A 27,096-nucleotide genomic window follows, 5' to 3' on the forward strand; every position below is an offset into this window, starting at 1 on the left:
TCCAAATTCATCTGTTAACCATTAATTTATAATGTTATGGTTTAAAGAGGCTTTTTCATGCATAATGCATACAATCGGGTTAATTAAAGAGTTTACTGTAATATTAGAAGTAGTATTTATAGGATTCCGAGGAGAAACGCAGAATCGCCTCAATTATTTTAAGACAATACAAAAATGTAAACTTGTGTGCAAATGTGAAATCGGATTATGAATTTTTGTTCATGAAGGCTTGTTTTAACATTCATTTGAAGTACTCTGCCTCCCTCTAGCGGACAACGTAGAGAACTACGAAATGAGAATTGATGTTCATTTTGCGTGATCCGGTAGGTTCCGTTTTATCCCGTTATATAACGTTACTATTAACATTGTAACGATGTGTTCAGAACTGTGATTATAAAAATTGTCAATATCCCGTAAGTATTGAAGCTGTGGTTAATGGTACCATGTTTAAACCCACCTTAAAAGACCACATGGTAAAAACCGAAAAAGTCGGACTCTTTATATAAGCCATACTTTCGGTGAGCCCTTGTGTTGTATTCCAGAAACTGTTGAATAGTGGATTTTGAAATGATTTTATTTAATCATTTCAGCACTTGTTTCATTGTCCATCATTGTGTCCCGGCGCTAAAGCTATTTCTGCTACGATGGTCTTATGTTTACAGCGGAAGTTAATGGTTTGACTACTTCCTTGACAACCGAGCGAGTCCCTGGCAACCGCTGCAGCAACTAGCTAGAAAAATGGCGAAAATTAACGTCGGCAAAAAATCCCTTTGGCAACAAGCCTGCGAAGGTAAGGTGAAATACTTCTACCCACTTAGGTGTTTGTGATTTAAAAGCTATTTACGCTCATTTAATGGGCAACGTGTTTTTTCTTCTTCTGGAGAGTATGAAGCTGAGCAGCGCAGTGCTTTGCGTGATGACAGCAGCTCGATGTGCACCCAGTTCTCCCAGCGCAGCGCCAGCACACCGTCCACCGTGTTCAATGGACTCCCCACAGCCACGGTCAGCTCCCTCCTCCTCGTGTCTGATAAGGCCTCTGTCACTGGGGCACGTGTTGACATCACTACTTGTTGGTTCACTAATTAGGTTTTGCATGATGACGCTGTGAGAGACTTTGATCCTCTCCTCTGCTCCTCTGCGTCGCCTCTACAACCACATGAACGTAAGAGGATGGTTGAACTTTGCCCTGCGGGCTATAACTGCCCTCTTTGGGCCCAAAAAAAAGAGGTGTAAAATGTTTTTGTGTTTGTGTCAGGTCCTGTTCCACGCTTTTTAGAGAGGAGGGTGTTTCCGGTGTTGTTGCCTGGACTTGAGGCTTTGCTGAAAGAAGCCCAGAAAAGGGGCTGTTTCGAGGTCTGAATTTCTTCTGATGTGTAACAAAGTTACAGGTCCCTCATGATGTTTGTATGACCTCACGTGAAACAAAAACATCCGTGTGTTTGATGGGATTGTGTTTGGATAAATATGGTGCAAATGTACATCATTAACTCAAGTGCTGTGAGTAATTACAGTTTGTAGGTACTTTAAAATAGATTAAATTAGAAGCAAATTTACTCATTTAAATTTACTTCACCTTGAACTACGTTTTACATCCCTGCGTTAAAAATAGTAATCCAATAAAATGATACAACATTGTCACGGTCGAAAATGTTACTCCTTTGATGTGTAAAAGTGATGCCGTGTACTGATGTGTACTGATTGCATTCTGTTGCAGAGGGTAAAAACAGCCTTTAACCCATGTGACTTCATGACAGAATGGCTCTACAAGTAAGATAGAGCCCCCCCCCCCCCACACACACACACACACACACACACACACACAAAGAGAGCTCTCTCTCTCTCTCTCTCTCTGTTTAATGTGAGCGTTGCATTTATCACCTATAATGTTTATTCTTAACGCTGTGTCCTCACCTTTTTCCTCAGCCACAACCCCCGCCGACAAGAGCAGGTCCCACTGAACTTCCATGACATCCCTTTTGTCAGAGACTATCTCAGCATGCAGTGAGTTTCTCCCCAGTCTGTCAGTCCCACTTCATCTGATACCAGCAAATTCCCTTTTTGTCCACAAATCGCCCTGTCGCCGTTGTCCCCAGGATGCTGTGACGGATGATGAAAAATGAATTAATGAATTAATAACTAAGCGATGCCATTACACAAACATGCTCTTCCACAGATATGTGCTGATGAACTGAGACGCTCCTATTCTCTTTTGCTCTGTCTTCAGCCCCAGGCCTCCCCTCCCTCTGTATCTGCTGCTGAATGAGGATCAAGCTGCTCTACTCATCCAGGCTTTCTGGAGGGGATACAAGGTACACTGGATGTATAGTGAGAAGCCAGTCTTGTGAGAAATCAGTCTTTGTAGACTTTCTTTCTCCAAATGTATTTTAAAAGATTGGGATGAGGAATGCAGACAGGTGAAAGAGAAATGGTTAGATTGGCTAAATGCATTGAAAAATAAGAATAAACATATTTGAAATGAAATGCCTGGAATAAACTGGACATATTTACTATTTGGTCTTCTCAGGCTGACCAACCCTAATTCCCCCCCCCTCCCCCCCCCAAACCTTTCAGATAGATTAAAGAAGTAAAAGTTGAAGAAAATACAGCTTGAGGAACCCTGCAACTACCCTTCCTGCCTGTGTGTATGGGGCCATCTGTTTTCCTAACAAATGACAGTCGCCCCCCATGTGCATTGCCCCACGGTGCGATATTGTTTTATAATCTCATTTTACTGAAAAGCTCCTCTTCCACGGCGACTGCAATTTCATTCAGCAGCTCGATTATGTCATCAATGATGCTGGGATTTACGTCCTTCCTGTGTGGGCGTCGTGGTCTGAATTACTCTCTGCTAGAGTTTGATATAAATAGACATTAACAGACACCACCAGAGGCAAACAACTGCAATTTGTCCGCACAAAAAAACGTCGCCTTGTATGCTGTAGGGATGTAAGGAGGGGTCCTGTTTTGTTTTGTTTTGTTTAATCCTTTGTGCTTGCGGGAGAATTCAGCTTCAGTGATGCTGCGCAAACCGTTGAGAGGAAAAGATGCCAGCTGTGCAATTACATTCTGTTTGACTAATCTGGACATGTTTGCAAGTTGCTGAAGTCTTTGTGTGTGTGTGTGGGCGTGTGTGTGTGTGCATCCCTGTTTGGGCTGCTGGTAAACCAGCAGGGGGCCACACTTCCTCTTTTCTATTTTTGTAACAAGAGAAAATCTAACCAGACTCTGCTCACGTAGGGTGGCAGCAGCAAGCCGGCTGCCTGTCACTCATCAATCTGTTTACCCAAAATCAAGAGCCATTCCGTGGAGGACGCTGATGATAACTAAATTGCAACAACCCAAGATATGGCAGGAGGAGAGACACAGCCAGAAGGGAACAGCGGTGAGGGAATAGGTTGATATATCTGGAATCTAAGGCTGCGTTAGGAGCATTTTTCAGATAGGTGGATGAATGGATGATTGAAGGGAGGACAGAAGCAAGCTGATGTTGTGGCTTTGGACTGTAAATGGGTCCTGGTGGAAGGGAGAAATGGAGATTCGGGCAACATCTGTAGCAACTAAAAACATGGAGGGAGATGAAACCTTTAAGAAGCACACGGGAGCCTCCAGACGCCGCACCATCCGCTTCTGCAGCTGAGGGTTTGCTGAGATCATGACTTATTCAAGGTACACAGGGCGGAGATATTTTTGGTAGGCGCGGCGGAGGCAAAGTCCTGACAAGCGTAATAGTTTGTCACAGGAGCAGCTGGTAACGGCTCAGTGGGCAGCGGATGAGGAGTCGTCTGCAGCCCTGGTGCACTGCAAAACATTTATAGAGTCATGAAATCATTCACTGTCTCCCATTCAAAATGTATTCTGACAAAACTTTCATATCAAGATGTCAGGGTTCACCTACTAAATGTCAAATTGAGAATATCGTGCTATATTAACAAAATCTGCGCAATTTTTAAATCCTTAAGAATATTTCTGAGGGTAAATAACAGGAGTACAATAAGATTATGGGATCTTGCTTCTTACACTAAATATTGTGACATATATAATGCTATAATATAGACAACTTTATCTGAATGACAGACATAAGACCTCTGTCCACAGGCCTTTGCTTTCCCGCTCACAATTTGCTGTTATACAACCTGACGTAGCGCTTACTGCAAGGCGTGTGTGTGTGCCCATGTATTTGTTGTGTTTGTTTGTGTGTATTTGTTTGTAAGGAAGACAGAGAGACAGACTGAGTGCCAGGGACCGGGGCATTTGTGTAGCTCTGGATTTTATCCCTGCATTATTAATCCCCTTCATCAAAATGTATTGAGGAGTGAAGAAGAGCAGCGGTAGAGATAGCACACACAACAACACACACATATGACCCAGACAATGCGATTATTTCCTGTTTCTCTCATGCACAACTATGAACTACTGCTGGGTCTAAACATTTTCCGTAATCTTCTTTACTGTGCCCACACTAATCCATTCAACCATGCTTGTCACTGTAATGCATACGTATGTACACACGCACACACACACGCACACACACACACACACCGATCACTCACACTACCGAGTCAGCTGAGTTGGACTAATGGAGCTGCTCTGTAATAAATAGGCATTTAGGCTGTGTTAATGTTCTATAGTCAGGAAGAGAAGCAGGCTTTTATCACATTGATCATTTCTATTGACTATTAAGCGAGCCTTGTGCGGCGTAGTCTTCAGGTCAAACAAATGTTTGTGTTTCCTTGTTCCAGTCCAGGATCCAATGTCTGATACGACTCTATGGGTTTCAACGTTTTTTTTTTTTTTTTTCAGAGGAACGATTATTTACCATTTGACAAAGAGTTAGATAAGAAAATCACTTCGTCTTTTGGTCCTTACCTAAACTCAGCATAAATACAGAGGTGAAATGACTATATGCGTAACCATGAAGACAAATAGAGTGTTATCAAAAGGTATTTTCATCTGGCTCGCAACAGAAGCCCAAATGTAAGAAAACCCTGACTTAAATACCACCTGAAGCGGATGCCATGTTTCAGTGAGTTACAATTCAAACAAAACAGAATCTATTATTATTTGGTAGGTTAACACGGTCACGGTCCAAACATCTCCAAGGAAGGTCTTGTTGGGCTGCCACCAGGCCGAGTTGTTCTCTAAAAGTAGGCCACTTTGAGTATTGAGTGTATTCCACATGACACGAATGAATAGAGCTGTTGAAAAGACTCTCACACCCAGAGAGCCTCGGACTGGCTCCTGCGATTCCAGATGAGCGGCCCGAGGGCAGTGATAGATGAGTGCTATGAATTCAGCTCCAGTACAGAGTCATGCAGAATATCTGTCACATGCAATCAGGACATCCATTCCAGTGGCACCGCTTTGTCATCTTCCCCCTTTTCCTTTAAAAAATTGCTACAGGGGGGCCACGTTGTCCCCGAGTGGGAGGGACTGCTCACAGCATGAGAAAAGGTTACGTCTTAAGTGCTCAAACAAAGGACAGTAAGGTCACAGTTCAACCTAATTTCTGTGCCTCGGTCTACAAAGGCGTGAATCGAATCACAGGCTGCTCAGCTGGTTAAACCTTGATGGAAGCATCGGCTGACAAGAGCAGGATGGATCGGTGGGCGACCGGGGGTTTTCGGAGAGAGAGACAGAGACAGAGAGAGAGTGCGACAGAGAGACAGAGAGAGAGAGAGCAGAACGGAGCCGGGCTGCGGCGGCTGCCTTTGTGCCGCCTGTCAGTGCGGTCGAGGACGTGACGGCAGTCGGGTTTTGAATGACGGAAGCCATTGTGCAGAGTGTGAGACTGAGAGAGGAGCTCGCTCTCACACGCAGCTTTGCACGAAAAAGGGGAAGGCGGCTTGAAAGGCTGTGCAGTGAGAGTGAAGTGCGTGTGCAAAAGAAGGCTCGGTGTGCACAAGTATTATTTTTTTTGCCGCGATGCAGTCGTGCGCTAGTTTTCGGGGACGTGGTGAGCTTGTGGGGCTCTGCTTATGCTGCCGGGTCTAGGCAGGGGCAAGAGGGGGCCTGGCCCCCTCAAATAAATGTTGTGCCCCCTCAAACTAGGTGCTGGAGCTAGGTGCTGGAGCACAATGCCCCCTCAAGATTTGTGACTGCCCCCTCATACATGCCTGTCTAGACCCGGCCCTGCAAAGAAGAGATGAAAAAATACATGATTTCAGTGTTGTAAATCATATGTATTTACATACATACATATGTAAATAGTCCTATATAACACATGTGGCAAAAACACAGTCCTTCATGCACAACAAGTCAAAACAATATCTCCCCCCCCTGCTAATCAGCTGTCCTTATGCACACAGACAGGCTTCAAAACGCTCACCCACTCAGCTCTTTGTCTCCTGCTATCACACAGAAACTGACAGCAACCAGTAGAAAGCATGTGTACATTCAAAAAGTCAGCTTTCCAAGAACTGAGAATTTGATTTTGTCTTTGTGTAGCACATTGCTTCGTCTCAGGGGTGTCCCCCAGCCTGCACACATTTCCGTTGTTTAGCAGTACAGAGGAAGAACACCAATGGAAAGTGACAGACTAGAAACGGCCACACCGACACAAACAAACACGCAAGCAATGGTGAGCAGACACGACAGGCTCCAACCCCCCATCCCTCCTGACCCTCACCCCTCATTTCCATTTCAATGGTTTGTTCCCATCAGCAGAGAGCCTGTTGCAGGACTGTGACACCCGGTGAATGAAGTATTGGAGCCCGCTAGTCTTACCCATCGCCAGGCTTATATAACAGACCCACTTTCATACGCACTGCTAATAGCAACACTGTTGTCGCCTTTCAAGCAGTCGGAGAGAGAGAGAGAGAGAGAGAGAGGGGGGTGGGGGTGGGGGGGGGATGGTGTGTAAGAGCAAACCAAGATTGGAGCTGTGGGAGAGAATACAGAGGAGAGATGAAATGTTGCTGGAGAGTGAGGGGAGCATAAGGGGTTGGTATTATAGATAAGGAGAGGGAACATTGCATCTAAAAGAGAAGACGGGGAAGAGGAAGAGGCTTGGTGGAGGTGGTGGAGGAGGAGGTGGAGGAGGAGGAGTAGAGGAGGGGGCGATAATAAAGGAGAGAAAGCTCTTCAGGAACATTTTCAGTTCCTTTAAAACAGAAAGTCTGTTTAGTAATCTCTCAGGAACGCCAGCAGTGCAAATACAAATCCAATTAAAGACTCTCTGATTCCTTGAAATACAATAGGTTCCTCTACGACTAGTCGTAGCGAGGACCCTGATTACTGCAGGGGTTACCTCCAGAAAGGAAAAGCATAATTCTTGACTGCGATAACAGACTCGATAGAGAAAACACAAGTTGATCCATTTACCTTAAATATGTGTGGACACAGATGCACAAAGACACTCAGCTCTGCATCTTTACCCGCTTCATTACTGACAGAAGCTTCTCTGCAGGGATCTCAGTCATTGTTCTAACAATACAGATCAATACTGGAGAGTGCCATATAATTAATTTAGGCTTTTACATGGTAAACACTGAAGCACATGCACATGTTTTAGTTTTTCCGAGGTAATTTACCATGTTTATACATGTTAAAATACTAGAAGAGTAGTGCCAGTAATAAAGCATAATTATAATGATCAAGCACCTTTGAAAGCAGTGTTACAGGATGCTACGTGGGAAAATCCAGATAAAAAATTGTCCGTTCTACAGTCATATGAAATCAACAAATTTAAAATAGATTTAATTTAATGAAATGCAAAGAGTAAAATATATAATAAATATTTTATTGGTGCTTTCAAGCCTTAGATCCTAAGGCCCAGACTGAGAAGAGGATGAAGCATTTAATGTTTATTAAGAGATTTCACCCAGTTGATGTAAGTACACTGAGTATTCTATAATATTCACAAGTAATGACGTGGGCATTGTCAGTGGGTCGGATGTGATCGGATGGAGGTTGTGGTGTCTCTAAACACAGCACATGAGCCCCTTCTGCCGTTTAAGTAAACAAAATGACATGTTAACTAAGAACCCTCTAAATGGACGTCACTGGTTGTTTACTGGCACTGACTAGCTTGCAACTGAATTATGCTGTTGATGATGTTAGCTGAATTGATGCATGTGCTGCGTTCATGTGCGTGTGTGTGTGTGTGTGTGTGTGTGTGTTATAGATCAGGGCACGGCCAGATGTGCAGGAACTGCGCCAATGGCAGAAAGAGCTGAGAGAGAACAGCGACATCGGTAAAACTGTTGAGAAGTTCTGGGCGCAACAAGAGAGCCGAGGTGAGAGCGAATGCCGATCAGCGAATGCCAGGCCTCGGGCTCGCTGGCATCACAACATGTGGCCGACTTCAGCAGCCGACAGGCAGGCAGGATACCAACACCTGCAGGCATTCACACAAACGAGCTAAAATGCTAATATATATATTAGTGCTGTCAAACAATTAAAATATTTAATCATGATTAATCGCATGCATGCAATTGTGCAGAATCAAGCACAATTAATCGCACATTTTGATTTATTCTAAATGTCCCTTCACTTATTTTTTTCCAAATTTTTATTTTTCATTTTAATCAACATAGAAAAGTCGATTGGCTTGCTTTGTGCAGATGTTTTATAAAGTTCACATTTCAGGTAAACAAGGACTCAGCCTGTAGTGCAGTTAAACCATTTTCTTTTTTTCAAGTTTGCTGTGAACAGAGCAGCCAGGCTTCTTATTTCAGAAACAATGAACCGTAACAGTTAGGTTACCAATAAAAGGTAAGCTTACTACTTATTTGCTTTCAGCCAGCTACTCAAATGGGTTTGCATTAACATCGTTAATAACGCGTTTAACTGACAGCACTAATATATACAGTATATGTGTATATATCATCCTATGCACACCAACATACAGGCGTGCAGTACATTCTCACGCACACGCATATAAAACTGCAGGGATACAGGATTCATCCCAACGGGACTTTGAAGTTAAAGCACGGAGATGAGTAGAGCAGTGACACAGAGAGAGAGAATGAGGCCAGAGAAGGAGAAGCAGAAAGCAAAGGGGACGGGGAGTAAGAGAGAGAAGATTGAAAGTGAAGGAGAGAAGAAAATGTCAGCAGGGCTCATGGTGCGTTTCAGTGTGCGGAGACGAGATGGAGAGCAACGAGGGAGGGACATGATGACAGAGGGACTATAAAGTGACATAGTGTCCCTGAATGTGTAAGCAGATGTGTGTACTTTTGTGTGCACACAGAAAGGACGGCGCAGAGCAGCTGAAAATGTGAGCCCGTGACTCGTGTCACTGACTGGCAGTACAGCTCCGTGAAAAGGGCAAAACTTTTACCTTGAACACAAGCCCACTCAATAGTACACTGTACGAGGGATTCCTGACCAGCTAATATTATTCAAGGGCTTACCATAGAGTGCATGTAAAAAGGCATTAGTATAAAATAGCTTCCTGAGTAGGGAACTAAAAGGATGAACATGGTCAAAATTAAACATGAGTATATTTGCATTATTACTGGGACCATGCATTCAAGCCTTAGTATCTTAAAGTTCATAGAGCAGTTCGCTTGACTGTAAGGCTCAAAGTCTTGTTTACTTTATTTACTGTCACAATAGCCAGTGATCTGTTAACATGCCAACTGCAACTAGAACGAAAGTGGCCTATCGAGGGAGACACTATGAGAGTGGTATAGAAAACCAAAGCATCTGAAATATACTGAGAGGTACTGCTGACTCTGATAACTCATCTCGTAGAATTTGCCACTACGAGCAAACCAGCCCACATTCAGATCGTCACGAGAACCATCAATGCCTGAATATCGCCTCAAACCGCTTTAGATCTGATGACTAACGCACACAAACTCCCAACTTGCACACTAAAACCCAGCGTTGTGTGGCATCTCTGTTTTTGTTCGCCCACACAAACAATGACTGCTCCACGAGCACAGGTTTCTTCCACACTGACACATTCCACACAACAAAGGCCCTCGCTGCAGCTGCGGCGGGTCGACGAACATTGTTCCACTGGGGTGCCACAGCCGGGCTGGTATGCTGCCGCTAAATGCTGCCATGCTGCTTCACCACAACTGCTGACCTGACATTTAAGCAGGGGGCCTGGGGGGGGGATGTGTGTGAGTTTGGAGTCTGCACAGACTGTGAATGGAAGCCATCTTCTGACCTCTTCCGCAGAACCTGAAATGGATGAGCAAACTAACAAACGTGTGAGATTGAGACTGGCGCCTGAGAGGACGAGATGGAAGCTGAAGTTTCATTTTCAGTTTTTTCTTGTTTGGCCACTTGTTGTTGTGGAGGATGTAACGAAGCGGGCATTGCCCACACCTCCCTCCTCCTCAGACAGATAAATGACGCATGTTTGGGACGGAGGCCCAGGGGGGCAGAGAGAGGGTGAGTGACGAAGAGAACGTATTTAAGGAAGCCCCCGCCCCACTGTGTGCGCTTCAAGTCGATCCAGCAACAGCTGCACCGGTCACATTTGACCCGGAGGAGACCTGCATGCGATACATTTTCTGCCACTTCATGTTTCAAAGGCTGAATTCATGATTAGTTATAGAGAGGAAACAAAAGGGGAAAGAGCAAGGTAGTCCAGAGAGCAGACACGCGCTGATACTTCGAGGTCAAGAGGTCACGGTTCGTTGGGCAGGTGCAGCTCATGAATCACCACGTCTGTCCTTGACTGTAGCCTGAAAGTGTGTACCATCCGTCCAAGCATTTTAAAAACAGATTAGTTATCCGGCCTGTGAAATCACAGCTTCTCCTAACAGTGGTTACACAGACAACTTGAAATGGTAAATCCTGTTGTTGTTTGAGTTTGCCATGATGTACTGCAATGACACAATGTAATTGTGTCATTGCAGTGCATTGTACTGCTTGTATCTGCTTTTCTGTTACCAACCCTGTTTATTAAGAAGACATTCTAACCTTCAACTTTTTTTAAACCATCATCATTGTTGCAACCAGCAGAATGTGTACAAGTACAGACATCTTTAAACCTTTTGAATCTGTGTTTCTATAGCACCTAAAACTACAATATGAGACCTTTTAAGGACCTGCTTTTTATCAGGACTTTTTGGGGGGATTTTGAAGATACTTTTAAAGCAAACTTTAAAAACTCAGCAGAGTGCAGCGGAATGTCAAAATAAGATATTGTCCCCCTTATTGTTGAGTTGATGGCGTTAAGTGATGACCATTGATACCGGTCTGCTTGAAACACCGATGAACTCGTTCGTATTAAGGATGCGCTCTTTGTTTGTCTCCAGTGAGCTCTGCCATGACAGCTCGTCCAGGAAGCCCCCATCCGCCCGGCGACTTAGATGTGTCCATCCAGGTGGTTTCCCCCACCCCGCTGAGCACCGTGGTTCACACCCCGACCCCTGAGATGACCCCCGACGGCGTTGACAGGCTGAACCTCCTGCCTCTGCTGCGCGGAGAAAACGGCCTCAACTTGGAACTCAGACCCTGAGATGAATCATTAGCTTGTTTCCATTGCCCAACCTTTTTTGTTTATGTAGGCTATTACACTCTGTGAGGGTGATGGGGAAACTGACCAAACGATCAGTCAATCCATTAAAATCGCCTGTAGGGATTTATGTGCTATGATTCGTGTCTAATTAGTTGATTGCTTTCATTGCTTTTTTGATGGATCCCTTCACCCGACAAATGAACACCATATAAATACAGTTCATGAATCATTACTTGTCGGGCTGAAGCTTCCAGTAACAGACTTAATACTTCCATGCAGCAACTCTAGCTGATATTTAAATGTTATTACCATAATTTGTCAATTCCAAAAAGAGACGACAAAAGAAGTCAGAGCGTTTTCATTCAAGTCAGGAATTGAGGCTAAAGTGAAATTCGAGTCCCAGTGCAGAGCAGAACTTTCTATCTTGTTTCTCAGGGAAATAAATGATCCTGTCAAATAAACGGGGAATAAAAAGAAAACATCACTGTTGCAAAGCAGCAAGAAGTTACTTCAGACATTCTCCTACGAACTTTCTGTTTTAGAAGTACATCGAGCACATGACATAAAATACCAACATCACAATGAAAAGAAACATTTTCACTAGCTTGCAAATTTGACAAATATGTAAATATGATGTTGGTCTGTCGGTTACTTTGTATTTTTTTTGTATATCCCTGTTTCTATTCTGCCCCTGATGGCATCGACTTCAACTTGACCAACATTGTCCTCTTGAGCATTTGTTTTCTTTGTGCCCTAATCCTAAATGGGACAAAACAGTCATGGAGGGGTTAAAACCATTTTATTAGCAGAAATGTTCAGGACAAAAGGACAACATGCGGCTCAACTAAAGTTCTTTAATCTCCGTCATGCCAACTCCAAAAAACTGTTCAGGTCGTCATGTATTCTACTGACCGTGTGTCACTTAAACAGAGTGAATGGAGTGCATCCCTGGCTCGTTTCCATCACGTACCTGAGTGGGTCCTTCAGTGTTTCTGCAGAGCAATGAGGCGGCATTCTCGTGATGGACTGTTTCCTGACTGTCCCGGTCCCTGATGCACACCGCCTGGCCGGTGAGGCACGAGGGGGCACGTGTATCGCTCTTTTTGCAGGTCTGTGCATGAGACAGCTGCCACTGGGTGAGGTGATAAAACAGCCCATTTCATTCTGGGGATATCTGATATAGTGCAGCCAGGTCCACGGAGTCTGGCAGCACTGGACCCGACTGAAACCAAATCGCACAGCAGCAGGCTGAGAGAGCAAAGCCGCCCAACCAACTGGTGTTGGGCCGCAGTGTAGAATATAACTTACTCGTGCAGTGTAATCCTGTGTAAATTGGAAATACACTGATTATGAGATTTACCATATTCTTGTTTATATATATATATACAGGAGCGAGTACGCAATACGACTTCGGCTTGTCGGCAGCATGGTGACCGGATTTTATCCATAATAACGGGGCTTTAACTCTTCTTCATGCCATCAGTGTGGTTTGTGTCTGTAGGATTCCGTAATAGACAGCTGACATTTGTACATTAACAGACTGTATTGGACATGAACTAAGCGGAAGTTAAACGAGAGCGTACAGCCGCTCAGAAAAGTATAATTTAATTTATCTCAAATTCTGGGCAATCCAGAGTGTGTCTGCATCACTACCAGGAAAAAAAAACCCCACCACATCCAAAGTTAACTACAAACATGACACTTTATTGTACTTATTTTTTCCTGATTCAGTTACAGAGACATGAGTTCACTGTTGTTGTTTTTTTTTTGTAATCAGGGCAATCGAGTTCTATACATAGGCATGCTGCGTCACTGCACAGTCACAGCTGTGGAAACCAACACCAGCCCGTTCAGCTGCCCTGCTGGAACAGTCTGAAGGCAAGACAAATCAGGAGAGGACAGAAAGGACATGTCAAACCCAGGGAGGATGGGTGTTCAGTGGGCCGCCCAGGGATGACAAATTTAACATGTAGAAGTTTTGTGCAAATTTCACCACAGTCTATTTGATTTTAAACACAGAGACAATATCAGTCCGAAGATTCTCCTCTTTTTTCCCCCCCTTGAGTCTTCAAACTAACAGAGGAAGTCTTGTTAGGTCCAGTGATGATGGCATGTTGTTCCTTTTTAGGGGAATCATACTATTTTGGACCATTTTCCCCTGACTTTTATCTCTTTGCTTCTCAAGAGCCAGCTCTCTTTTTTTTGTGTTTAAGAAAGCACAGACAGTAAGTGTGTCATCTGATATACACCGAAATTATGATTGCTGTCACATGACCTTTACATAAATAGTTAGTATTCAAAAGTACGTCTGAGAAAGGTCTTACATGTAGAAATGGTGATAAGCATGCACAGATAGGTAGTCGACAAGTGCAAGATCTACAGAGTCACACGTTATTGTTTTTTGTACTCATTTGTACACATTGAGTGGAAACATCTGAACAACTGAAACCTCCCTCCGCCGATCAACCTGTTTCGACCATCCAAAACCCTGAGGACCGTTGTTCTGCTCTCCGGGGGAGCTTATCCCGCTTCGGACCCAAGCAGAGCCCGGCGTGACGCTCTCTTTGGGCCTCGAGGTGGCCTGCTGAAACCAGTCCTGTTTTAGAATAGCCAGTGAACGTGCAGCGGCAGTCAAGGATGGACCCTTTGGCTTTTCCTGGTTGAGGGTTGATGAAAGACCCGGGGGCTTCCTTTGTGACTGTTGGTGGGTCCTTGCAGTTTTTTTCTTCCGCCCTGCCTGCTCTAATTTTGAATATTCATTTAAGAATTGAAGGAGGATTTGTTTACTGCAAGTGCCACAAATTATTCACAGTGTAATTTTGGGTAAAATAAAACATCAGTTTGTGTCGCCGTAGCTGTTACAGTGAAGAGCGAAGCACAGGTACAACCGGAGCAGATCCCTACGAATAACAAGTATTTCTTTGCACATTAATCCCCCCCCCCCACCCCCCCAAAAAGAAAGCATATCTATTGTTGGCAAAACATTTCCATGAATGCTAGTTTGAAAACTAAAAGACACCAGCAAAAGAGAAATAAATGTATTATAACAATAAGCAAATGTGTAAATGTGTGACAGATCAAACAAGTTAAAAAATATAATAAAAAAACCCGATAAAAATATTTGGCAGTAGTCCGTTCTCTGGTGGGTCATATGACACTGCTTTCTAAACTCTGACTACCGTTAAAAAAAAAAGTAAACAAGCAAGCGAAGCTTTACAGCACTACTATGTACACAGCTTCTCAGAGAGAGAGAGAGAGCTGGTGTCGGGATGAAGGAAAAAGGCGTGAAACGAAGACTCCAGTGAAACGAGTCCTTCGTGGCACAGGGCTGCACGTCCGCTAAGGCCGCCCACCGGGAGGAAGAGGAAGAGGAAGAGGAGCAAGGGAGACGCCACCGCGGCTGCCCGCACAAACACACAGAGACACACAGAGCGGCGAGCCGTTTGTCCAACAGACCTCACCCCGTCGCATAGACTCCCCCCGGCCCATCCCTCTATGTCCTCCCTCCTCGCTCCCGTTCCCTTCTTTCTCCTCTAACGTTTCCTTTCTCACTCCTCCTAGCGTGCGCTGTAGGTCGGGTCTTTCTAAGGCTCTAGGAGATCTCCACACACAGGCCACCCATAGCCTGTCACTCACTTGTTTTGATTTGTGCATCAGCGTTGTTTTAGTAGTTTTGTGCCACACTGGGAAGTTGTGTGTTGAGGGTTATTTAGCACCAGAAAGCAATCTTGACTTTTGTATTGTATTCCCCCCCCCCCCCTCTCGTCACTCATAAAACCACACAAACTCAAATATAGGAGCAGGAGAACGTGTCAATTCCTTCGCTCCGATTCCCCGCTGACATAAAGTGACAGTTTCTACTGGCTGGTTCAAAACGCCAGTGGCCTCCGGAGATGTGGGCGAGCGGTTGACCTAGATTCACGAAGCAGTAACCTCACCCACCGACGAATGGCGCCCTCCCCGTCCAAACAGCAGCTCAACAGCAGCTTCGACCCCTCTGTTCAGGTCGCTTTTCTTTTTTTTTCCAGCCCGTGAGCAGCCGTTGGGAACTTCTTCTCCAACCCACAGTTCAGGATTCAGATTGTTCCACAATTTTGCAAAGTGTCCATGCAGGTGTGAGGATGGGGGAGGAGCAATGCTTTAGATTCACACACGGTGCAGTGAAGGCGGAAAACAGAGATGGGAGGAAGAAGAAGTGGTCAAGGAAGGGTAACAGTCTGCAGGGGGAGGTTTTATTGGAGTGGTGGAGATGAGATGTAGGAAATATGTCTTTTTTTAAATAATCTATACACGCACAAACACACACGCACCCACTGAGGCTTGATTATTTTAAACGGGCGGTGCTTGAGCTGTACAGTTGCCCATGTGCCGTGGCTTCACCTTCACTGTGGGTGGATGGAGGACAGAGCCAAATGTTTTCACTTGAGTCAGCATTGTGAAGAGCAGCAGAAGGGACGTCCCGACTGACGGACAGAGAGAGAGAGAGAGAGAGAGAGAGAGAGAGAGAGAGAGAGAGCAGGAAAAGACAATATATTTCACAGTTTTTCTATGATGCTTACAGTGCTGTATAGTCTCAGGGGAGCAAATGGAACAAAATGGAACAAAATGAAAAAGTATACAGCAATTTGATGTTTTCAGATCTGAGTCAGCATGTGTTTTGTTTCCCTACTGGCTGGTCACATTTCAAGTTTTTGAACCCTTCTATGTTTGTGTGCTAGAAGGGCTTTAGCTCTGTCCTCCATGCCCTCTCAAACGTACACACACTCACACAACAGTTGATTGGCACACAGTCAGTGTTTGAGTCTGCACACAGAGGGTTACAGCCCTGTTGGGCATCCGTGATTTAAGTCCAATTTAACCTGACGGGCCCCTCGTTCCGGGCCCCTCCCTCCCCACCCCTCTCCTTCCTCTTCTTCATCTTCTACCACACCTCTTCTTTCAATCCTCCCACTCACCACAGCTGCCTCCCTGTGTAGGTGGGAGGGGCGGAGGGCACCTGTAGAAGGAACAATTAAGCTTGTAAATGAATGAACAATTTTGATGCCATTAATATTAGCATCGTTACACACATACGATAGCTGCACATTTACCCATTTTGCACATGCCTGTCTACATATCCCTCTGACTGTCTTAAAACTTAACATAAACCCTGCGGTGTCACCTGGCCAGCTTTCCAACTGTATCATATTTTAAAGCAAATCACAGCGAAACTCCATCCACTTATTTTACTTTGCAAAGAGGATACAAACCTCCTTACGGTATTAGACCCGTCTCAAGACGGACCATCTTTAATCTTTCAAGCTAATGAAAGAGATCCATGTTGAAGAAACTAAGATTATATAACACTCTTTTTTAAGACTTGGATGAGGAGATGATACCGTTTGCAGCTTCAATGATGTCAAAATCTACACAGCATCCGCTGAAGCTATTTTTCATACATCGCTTGTAAAATCCAAGCAAATCCAAAGTGTGAAATTGGCGGTAATAAAGTCTTCATGCTAAGCTAACATAACTTGTTGCTTGATATTTAATCTGTAAACAAGACAGAGGTATCCATTTCTCCTTTAACCCACTGCAAAGAAGTGAATAAAGTAAAGTTCTGAAAAATCTCTTTCACACTTTCTATCTGTGCATTCGTATTTTAAATATCTTGAAATGCTATATCATGAATTGTATGCCTTTGCTAAGCCTTCTTTGAGTAGGAAGCATGATAAATACATCTTTAACTGCTGTTGTTTTAAGCAGGTAAGGAGTCTCCGCGTTCTCTTTTGTCCATTAAATCAGCACACCTGCTAGGAATAGTAACTGCAATATCCTCTATTCAATAGAGAGTGCGGCTTCAGCTTTTTAGCCTCCAGTTTTGTGTTGGGCTAAATCTGTGACACGGGCTGAAAATAAGTTCACCTGTGCCAGCCAGAGTGCACATTCATCCTGCATAACAAAAGGCCTGTCAGGCCGGCAGACAGCTGCATTATTCAATGGACATAGCATCGCGGCTGATTTACACAAAAAGGGGAACATGGAATCACACACACACACACACACACACACACACACACACACACACACACACACACACACACACCCCCGTACACAAAATCAATGTCAGATGAGTGACCATTTGTGACCAAACCATCAGTGTGTGTGTCTACAAAATACGACACACACAGGCACATGACCATGCATCCAGCCAACTGATAATGCGCACACACATACTCACACCTCTCCCTCATCCGTGTGCAATGGCGTACGGTCTGGAACGCACAGATGTGCATGCAGTCTTTGTCGGCGCGGGCCGAATGAGAGAGCGGCGTGTAAGCGGCGTGTACCTGGGACTGGGAGGATGTACTCACCGCTCCCCCGTTCAGGATCATGGTCATCTCGGTGGGCTGGTAGACGTTGCTGCGGAAAGGAGCGCTGGGCCTGGTGGCAGTGTTGCTGTTGTGTGGCCCGGCGCCGGCAGCGCTCCTCAAGCCTTGCATCGGAATACACACAGAAGCCAGCAGAGATTACTCACTGTACCTCACCACACCCTTGAAGAAAGACCGAGTTGGCCTACTTTCCACCTGCAGCCTGTCTGCACGTACTGCTCTAAACTCTTGGACTGCACGTTACCTGCAGTGTTCTCGTCGCTGAATCCGTAGCCCTGGTTCTCCACAAACTGCCTGTGAGAGAGAGGGATGTCTTCGTCGAAGCTGGTCTCCCTCATCCGTGTCGAGTTTTGGGAGGTGTCAAAGTAATCGGGGGCAGTTGGCTGCGGAGGGGGCCTCAGGCATATGTGGGATTCAGGAATGGCGTGGAAGATCAGCAGCAGCCAACCCTGAGCGACTAAAGCAATGGCCAGCGCCGGGTCGTCCCATTCTGGGGACCTCCCCAGCCAGGCGTTGCCGTACAGATAGAAGCCCACCCAGGCCACCCACAGGAGCAACGACAGCAGGCAGGTCACCAGCAGCCACACCGCGTTGCAGCGCCACTGACGCGTCTTCCCGCACAGGGCGAGGGAGGCGGCCGCCAGCGCGGCCAGTAGGAGGGCCAGCACGTAGCTGCAGGCCAGTGAAAAGTCAAGTGGCAGGTACTGGCAGGCGGCTCGCCCCTCCCTCAGCACGGTGAGAAGAAGCCACTCGGCGGCGATGATGCCCTGTACGGCGCTCAAGCCCAGCGCGAGGCCCGTGAGGGCGCAGCCTCCGGGGCTGCGGCGCTCGCGGCCAATCCTCCGCAGGCGGACGCCCTGCACCAGCAGGCAGGAGAAGCAGACGGCAAACAGGAGACCCCACAGGGCCCTGCGAAGCAAGCACAGAAACTCATCCTGCTCGATCAGGTAGGCGAAGCTCAGGCCGAACAGGCCGAGAACGCCGAGGAGCAGCAGGAGGAGGGGTCCCACGCCGCTGCGCTTCTCGGCCTCACTGATGTGGTGCAAGCGGCACAGCAGGATCAGGGCCAGCAGGAGGGCGGTCAACACCCCGCCGGCAGCAACCGATTCGACAGCCACACCCCATATGGAGTCCAGGTCGCAGAGGAGCGTGTAGGGACGCACGAGGCCCCATCCGCAGCCTCTCGGGAGAACCTCGGCGTCATCGGAGTCTTGACCGTCTGCACGGGGGGCGACGGTCAGCAGCAGCAGGAGCAAGAGCGGGACGGGCGCCATCTCTGAGAGGTCAACAGATCGGATAGAGACAGAGATAGATGAGGAAACAGAGGATGGAAAAAAAAGTCAGAGGAACGGAGACAGAAAGAGCATGAGCCGTTGTGGTCATATATGCAACACAGACGAGGAGTCATCATCTGCCTGTGAGTGACAATGCAGACAATATCAGCCACTGCTGTGTTTCGGAGAGGGGAAACAAAGTAGGTCATGCGGGGTGAATGACTGAAGAATTTCCAAACACACAAAACACAAACGTCCTGTTTCACCGAGCGCAGCCTGAAGGCCTGCCCGCTGTACAGTTTCATTTCTGTGGTAAAAAAACAAAACAGCAAATGATTGCTGGAAAGTACCTTCAAAACGAGAAAAAGGCCTTAATAAGCTGTCTTTAGTTTATTCACAAGGAAGTGAGGTCAGACTCACTCAAGTTAGCATCTACACTGTATTATTTGTCCAGTCTTGCCCATTAAACCGGCTCCCAGAGCACTGACAGGACAGCTGCAGCATCATGCATATTTCTTTATGAAAAAAACAAAAACGAGATCGGTGCATACAAGCAGTTCTGCTCACTTTCAGGCGTCTATGGGCACTAGCAAGGTGCGAGACACGCACAACGCACTGCACACAAATACACAGTGCCTCGAGCACACGTACAAACACCAGAAGTGCCTTTGTGTCCCAGCAGCACTCGGCGAGCGAAATCGATGCTGTCAGTCATCTCTTTCCTTTATTCCAACACAAACTGTCAGAGAGAGAGAGAGAGAGAGAGAGAGAGAGTGAGAGAGAGAGAGCCACGCGGCCACGTACAACACAAACACGCATTATTTTGTTTCCTCAAAGTCTTTTCCGGGCCACGTGAAACGTGCTGCTTCACCGCGATGAGACACACGAACAGACACCAGAGCGTCGTTCCTCCAGGTCACTGTCAACTGTCTCTCATATTGTTGGCTCATACATTAGAGTGGCAAACAATCGGCACGCTTTTTCTAGCCACTCCTACTCTTTGGATTGTCCCGCGCGAGAGTTGCATGGTCTAGCCCTGTATCAGGGGACAGTTGTAGATTTAAATACCCACCAGCCAGGGCTACAGGTCACACACATCCCTCACGGCGAGTAGATTATTAATTGGAGCAGAGAGCGAGAAGAACACAGGCCCTAAGGTACTCTGGTTTATTTTATCATGAGGAAACTAAGAACAGAAGAGGGAGGAAGACTGCTCGATTTTCAGACTACTAGATCTACTCAGACCCGAATTCCATTGCATGATCCGTCACTTTACCGCATCTGACTGCTTGTAATACGTTTACACGTGAGCACAATGCTGGGGTATTTGTACTACAAGGTCATTTCAATTGAATTTTTTTGTGCATTAATATAGCAGCACTCAACTATTTGCTACGTAAAGATATAATGGAGTAATATAACTTCCTGAGCAGAGAATGAAGTCAACCCAACTCAGATTACAACACCGAGAGAGAGAGAGAGAGAGAGAGAGAGAGAGAGAGCTCTGTGTTGTAATCTTTATTCTTTAATCTTTATCTAAATTTCTCTGGGCTTTGTTGACAAAGCCAGCCAGCCGCGCTTGTCTTTCAGTGCGCCATGGCGATGGCCCCCCTTTATACTGTGCACGTTCGACCGTTACACCTGATAACGCGTCGTCACTGCAGGCAAAACACCCACCGACACGGAGAGACGACCCCCCCACCCCCCCCACCCCTCAGGCTACTGTTGTTGTTGCCATTGATTGATTGCACTGTTTGCTCTGCCAGCTCGGCCGTCGCCATGTCAACAGCCGCTGAGAGGCAGTACATGTGCTTTTACTTTTGTACAGAGAAGTTTTGAGTATTTTCCAAGGAGAAGTTCATTTCCTGATATATTTCTATAGTGTTGTATAAGTACTTTGACTTAAGTAAAAGACCTGGACTTCCACCACTGCTGATTTTCTATTAGAAGTACTTTGTCACACATGTGTGTGTAAGTGTATGTTATTAAGTCCACATACAGATATGTCCTGCATATAATCTATTTATTTACATCTTTTGAGTTTGTCCTAATATCCGTATAATAAATACATATATTATTGTAAGGCAGTGATTGAAAACCATAATTTATTTTTCAGTTGATTATTATTAGTTGATCGAAGCTCTTTTATGTATCCTTGCACACCTTCCAAATTCTTCCTCATTACTAAAATAATGTGTTGCCTCGTTTCCTGCCATTTTTCCAGCCTGCCGTTTCGCTTTGTCTCCTTCCTGCCTTGTTGCAGCAGCTACATTCCGCAGGTTATTTAACAACAATACAATCAGTGCTTAATTAAGGAAGGCCGAGTCACCAACCCCCCCTCCCACACACACACACACACACACACACACACACACACACAAGAAAACACGGCGCTGGAGCTTTCTACACACACGCACAAACGCCTCACACTGAGATACCTGAACACGCTACACAAAAACGCAACTCTGATGAACACATGCTTTGTTTTTGTCATGTTCTTTCTCTAGTAATAACCATGGTTACGCCCAATCTGAAAATGACAGGGAGAGAGAGTTCACTGAAACACTCTAGATCCAAAACAAGCCTGCTCCTTTTTTTTTCTTTTTTTTGTCCTCTCTGTCACACTCCCTAATGGACAAGGCTGTAAAACCTGCACTGTCCAGACAAGGGACACACAGAGCAGAGCTTGTGACCACTTTTTCATTTCCACACCCTCTAACCCAGATACTCCTCCTTGCAAAGATAGTTGCTGTGGCTGCTTATTGATTGGCTAATAAATGGGAGGCTGAAGGACCACACACACACACACACACACTTGTATGTAGAATCACCCATTCTCCTGCGATCATGCAGGATACACACCACCCACCAACAGCACACCCGCCTTGCTTCTCACTAATATTAGTCATGTACAAAGAGAAAAACAGCCCCCGGCCTTCCGCTCCGGCGGCAGCACAGACGATGCTTCCGCCTTCTCTCATCCTTCCTTCCCCTCCCTTCCATCTTTCTAGACATGTTTCCCTTCTCCGTCAGTCCCGCTCCATGCAGCCATCTCTGTCCGCCCCTCCATTTAAAATACTCAATTCGGTTGGTTTCAATACCCCCTCCCCTCCAGAGGAGCCTGAGCTCATCTCTTTGCTACATTTGAAGATGTGCTGTGAAAGATGCCCCCCCCCCCTCCTCCTCCTCCTCCCTCCTCTCCCTGTGCCTCTCCTCTCTCCTCCCCACCCCCCTCTTCCTTCCATTTTGGCTTCTCCCTCTTTCCTGCTGTCCCTGTGCCGTTTCCTCCTTGCCCCCCCGTCCCTCCCCCTTGCCTTTATTCTTGCTGTGTATCTTATATAACTGGGTAAGAATCCAGCTTCTGCCAGTTCTGCTGCATGGCTGCTGTTTCTTAGGCATCCTCTTCCTCGGTACCAAGCAGCCTGCTGGCACTGAGGTCCATTTTAGTTTTGTATGTAGTGGGGTTACATGCATTCATGCTGCACATGTCACTCACGCACACACACCCAGGCTGGTGGGATGTCCTCGTGTGCCGCCTCTATTTTCATGTAAATATAAGATTCAGCTTGGTGGCATGCATTATACATCTGTATGTGATGGCAACATATTCCGGCAAAAGCTGAATGTGACTAGTGTGCAACATGAATTCCTTAAGCACACAACAGGAATACGTGCGCGAAAGCGCAAATGTGCGGCACTGCAGTCCTTCAAAATCTGCTTCAGGCTGAATAGGTGGAAATGGGGGCATCCAGCAAGTCGTCCTGCGCAATTATCATCTCCTGTAATTGTCAGATATGGCACACAAGCAGATGCTGTCTAATTACCATGGTGATAATGAGATGATTATTGCTAGTTCCGTTTTAGTTTTTTTTAACCTAAACTACCGACATGGAACTTGTGTGTGTCTGTGTGAGTGTGTATGTTTATGCCTGGGAACACAGGGACCCAGCTGTTGAGGTGAACAGGTCATTTTGTAGGACCTGGGACCTCAGTGAGAATACAGAGCCTTATTCAGCCTGCTGTCTAATGCTATCAGACCTTTCCTTTTCTGACAACACGCATAAATATGCATCTTACATCACTGCCTTGGATTACATAAGACCTGAAATCAGTCGTGTTAAATTAACACAGGCTCTCTGGATGTTCTGTCTCATTATGAGATTTACTTTATACTAAAAACACATCTGCGCTTTTATCAGTTTTAAGCTCCCTCCGCGTTTTCTAGTGTCTAGAGTCAAGATCAGTACCGATGAGGACCTGCCTTTCTTAGCTCATATCTATACATTATACGTATATATATTTTCTTCTCTTATTATTCCTGCTTGCTTTACATGCATGTTTCTGACGTCACCAAACCTTATACAGTCCGAGCTGTGGAGACTGCTTCTTTCTATGGTGTTGCTTGGCCTCTATGTACACTTCAGTTTGTGCATGTAATCTATTACTTATTTATTGTCTTTTCTCATCTGGACCCTGAAATAATGTTTGTTTGATTGATTGATTGATTGATTGATTGATACTCTTATCCGCAAAAGATTGCTCTCTCCTTCCACCTCATGGAGACTTTGACAGGACAGTCAGTTCGTTGTGGTCCCTGAACTCGTGACTTGTTATTGCCTTCATTTTCAATACCTTCATTTTCAGACCGAGACTTCCAAATTAAAATATTGCAAAAACCTTTCCAAGGCGGCATTTTGAGAAAGAAAAGTCTCTTTTGTAATTTTTCTGAAATAAACCTGTCAACACAGCTGTAACTTTAGTATATTGTTTTTCATGAATATATGCATGCTTGAAAGAGGTAACTTTGAATCTGAGATGTTTTTTGTTCTTGAACAAATGCAAAATAATGCATTTTGCTCACCACAGGAAACTCAGACAGCCTCCCACTCTAAATAAATTGCACAATAACCATAAATTACATTGCTAGACTGCTTTGTCTGACTTCTCACATACAACATCTTAGAGTAATGTCAAAATAATTTCAGGGTTGTAGTGCATGTGTGAAAGGTGCTTTAGTCTCCAATCTCTTTACATCTCTAACCTTCCCGTATGGCTTCAGAGATCCGCTTGTGTGGCAGATTAAAATTAGACCAAAAAGGGGATGCAGAGAGAGAAAGAGGGAAGCAATGCAGCAGACGTCATAGGCGTGACGTATCGCTATGCTAAAATATTGAAAAGGAGCCAGTGAGGTCAAGTTCCAGAGAAGAACTGTGGAAAAACATATTGAGTGATGAAGTCCATTCACTTCACCGGCCTCCTGGGTGTCAGCAGGAGCAAACTGACAGTGGGTGCATTTTCGGCCTCTTCAGACAATCCCGACCATCCTAATTAGGCCTCATTACCATGTGCCTGGGCTCACAGCGAGATCATATGCTTATTGACTTAACAATTAACATCCCCAGCGCCTTAAAACCCTCCCTCTGCTCATTTTTCTTCCTTCACTTCCTCCTCCTAAAACAACACCTGATGGGGTGGGACCAGTCGGATGTGAAGGCATCCCACGCCTAAAAAAAAACATTCTGAAACAGAGCCACCGACCCCCGGTGTCACGTGCTCTTTTGCTGAGGGACGTCACTGTGCATCTTCTATTATAGATAGAGCGATGGTGGTTAGAAGGTGTGATGGTGATCGGAGGAGCGGGAGGAGCAAGGAACAGGCGGATGTGCAAGGAAAGAATTGGAGTGAGCCTTAAGCCCAGAGCATGTGTTTCTGTGTGTCATCGTGTATGCAAAAATCCAGCTAATAGATTCTGTGTCATGCGTACATAAACAGGCCGGACGCGCGCACACATACACACACACACACACACACAAACAAGCTGCATATGGCATCGGCCCCGAGGAGATACTTTAGAATCCTCTTTCCCCATGAGGATGCAAACTAAGTCATGAAAGCCCAGGCTGAGAATAAACAGCTCCACGCCACTGAATATTGATTAATGGTTCAAAACAGAACACTCTAAAATAGGCCCGGGAGCTGTCGGAGGGCACAAATACTGCACTGACGGAGGTTAAAGGCTGGTGTAGTATCTTGCTATTGACCAACAGAAAGTCAATCCATGCTTTGACTTCCATTTCCATTCACACTCTGTTAGTCACATTTCTACACAAGTGGCTATTTAAGCACAATTTATTTCCAGAGCTGACAACAAGCCTTCCCTTTATGAGCCCGGCGTGGGAGGGACACATGTCCTTAATGGGACACTCTTGGTTTTAGCTGACTTAAGGAGCAGCTTAACACAAACACACAGTTAGAGAATACCGCCCCCCCCCCACCCTCCCTCCCTCCTCATAACAATGCAGGCCACATGGGAGGGTCCCTGGGGGCTTCCAGAAGAGTGTTTGTTTGAGGTTTGCAGCAGTAAGACCATTGTTACTGAGGTGTGTGATCCAAATATAAAGAATGTTGTGTGATTGACACTCTTAAAACATCGCAGTGCATCGTGGGGTGTATATGGAGGTTTTCCACTTGAGAAAGAAGTTTCTGCAGCGTGCTCTATGCGTAAATGGATATCTGAAGCACTGCGTGCCCTTTCTCATTCACACACCAACGCATCACCAATGCATTTGGTGCATCTACATTGCCTTTTTTCCAGGGTTGTCATTGATACCACTTCCACCTCATTGATAATGAGCCCTGGTGTATAGCCTGAAAAGAAAACCGCGATGCATTCAAATAAACCCATGGGTTCATCTAAAATAGTCCTGTCCAATGAGTGTGCATCACGCGCGCCATGTCCACAAGGATATCACACTCCCCGACCCCCATTCTTATTAATCAATATGCCGCGGGCTACATGGTGAGCAGCACGTACCTTAATCGACGTAAACCGATCCGGTCGATAGCAAAGGTAGATGCACAGTTGTCAGGTTTGATGGGAGACTGGGGAAGTCAAAATGTCACATTTCGGAATGAGCCCCTCTCGTAGTCTCTCTCCATCCACATGGACTCGTACACGATAGACCCAGAGGATTCCCGTTGCTCCAGCTTTGAAACGAGAGGAACCCCAATCAGCCCGTATCAGATGTCCTCACAGGGAGAGTGGGCTTGGACGAACCCCCCCAAGGATTCTTGGTCGTTTTCCCCCTAAATCCTTTGTTCAGCGGTGCGCATCTTCGACTTTCATTCTGCACCGATAAAGGAGCATTCATCAAAATGAATAAAACACACCGTAACGTGTAGAGTTGGTGTCACCAAACCTACCGGATCCTTCCCTCCGACGACTGCTGCGAATGTGCCGTTTAATGTCCGATGCGACGCTCGCGGCTGCCTTGCGCACTTCTCCTGACTGAGCGCATCGCCAAAACTGCGCTCCGCATAACGCGCGTACTGGTAATCCCTCTCTCCGCGCGCACACGCGCGCACGTACGCGCGCACACAGAAAGTGACAGCTCTGCCACTGACCCCTCTCTGCTGTCCCTTGCTTTAACTGGTTTAGTCTCCGATCAATTATCTTGACTGGCCCCTAAGTGAGGGCTCACCTTGATGAATCCTTTCTGGACGCCCAGCGGGTCTTTTCTCTCTTTTCACGCACACGACTCCAATATTTTATTTTAATATCGGTGTAAGCGGCTGTACGCACAGTTTGGGCTTATTTACTACTGCTACTCTTTCAAAGTCTCAAATAGAGTGGTTTTATAGTATATAGACTGCGCTAAATCATAGAAAATTCTAATACGCTGTCAAGTTGTGTTGGCATAAATCTATTTCCGGGCACATCTTTCAGAATAAAGTCATTGAACTCGTTAACAGCCTTTCACATCAAATAAAATCATCTTATCGTACTTAGGTATATGCATGTGTGTGTGTGTGTGTGTGTGTGTGTGTGTGTGTGTGTGTGTGTGTGTGTGTGTATATATATATGTATGTATATGTGTATGTATGTGTACATATATGTATATAATATATAACATATCAACAAAACATCATCCCATTACCTAATGAACGTATCACTTTATCACTTTATCTTAAATATTTTACTGTTTTTCACATCCATGCATTTACCTGGCGAACCAATGGAAAAAGCCAG

At 45.6% G+C, this 27,096-nt stretch overlaps 2 protein-coding genes across 7 annotated transcripts; one reads left to right on the forward strand and one right to left on the reverse strand.

The window, feature by feature from the left end:
- Nucleotides 1–225: 225 nt before the first annotated feature.
- Nucleotides 226–13,005, forward strand: iqck (IQ motif containing K). Of its 2 annotated transcripts, XM_037475677.2 has the most exons (10): nt 226–323; nt 663–790; nt 884–1,002; nt 1,087–1,162; nt 1,256–1,353; nt 1,715–1,767; nt 1,924–2,001; nt 2,225–2,309; nt 8,123–8,234; nt 11,220–13,005. In XM_037475677.2, exons 2-10 carry the CDS (start codon nt 739–741, stop codon nt 11,420–11,422), a joined length of 876 nt encoding a protein of 291 aa, XP_037331574.1. In that variant the 5' UTR covers nt 226–323; nt 663–738; the 3' UTR covers nt 11,423–13,005. The 2 variants fall into 2 exon arrangements, with proteins under 2 accessions (XP_037331574.1, XP_037331575.1); XM_037475678.2 differs by lacking the exons at nt 1,087–1,162; nt 1,256–1,353.
- A 100-nt stretch (nt 13,006–13,105) lies between these two features.
- On the reverse strand, nt 13,106–26,845 carry gprc5ba (G protein-coupled receptor, class C, group 5, member Ba). Of its 5 annotated transcripts, none has more exons than XM_037475675.2 (4): nt 25,882–26,837; nt 18,038–19,069; nt 17,752–17,897; nt 13,106–16,418 (listed from the first exon to the last, which is right to left on the reverse strand). In XM_037475675.2, the coding sequence occupies exons 2-4, from the start codon at nt 19,065–19,067 to the stop codon at nt 16,374–16,376; spliced, it is 1,221 nt and encodes a 406-aa protein (XP_037331572.2). In that variant the 5' UTR covers nt 19,068–19,069; nt 25,882–26,837; the 3' UTR covers nt 13,106–16,373. The 5 variants fall into 5 exon arrangements, with proteins under 5 accessions (XP_037331572.2, XP_037331573.2, XP_037331571.2 ...); XM_037475676.2 differs by having other exon boundaries at nt 17,776–17,897; nt 25,882–26,836; XM_037475674.2 differs by lacking the exon at nt 13,106–16,418 and having other exon boundaries at nt 16,425–17,897; nt 25,882–26,054; nt 26,271–26,845.
- Between the last annotated feature and the right edge of the window lie 251 nt (nt 26,846–27,096).

Source organism: Pungitius pungitius, chromosome 12 (genome assembly GCF_949316345.1).
Source record: "Pungitius pungitius chromosome 12, fPunPun2.1, whole genome shotgun sequence".
NCBI classification, from domain to species: domain Eukaryota; kingdom Metazoa; phylum Chordata; class Actinopteri; order Perciformes; family Gasterosteidae; genus Pungitius; species Pungitius pungitius.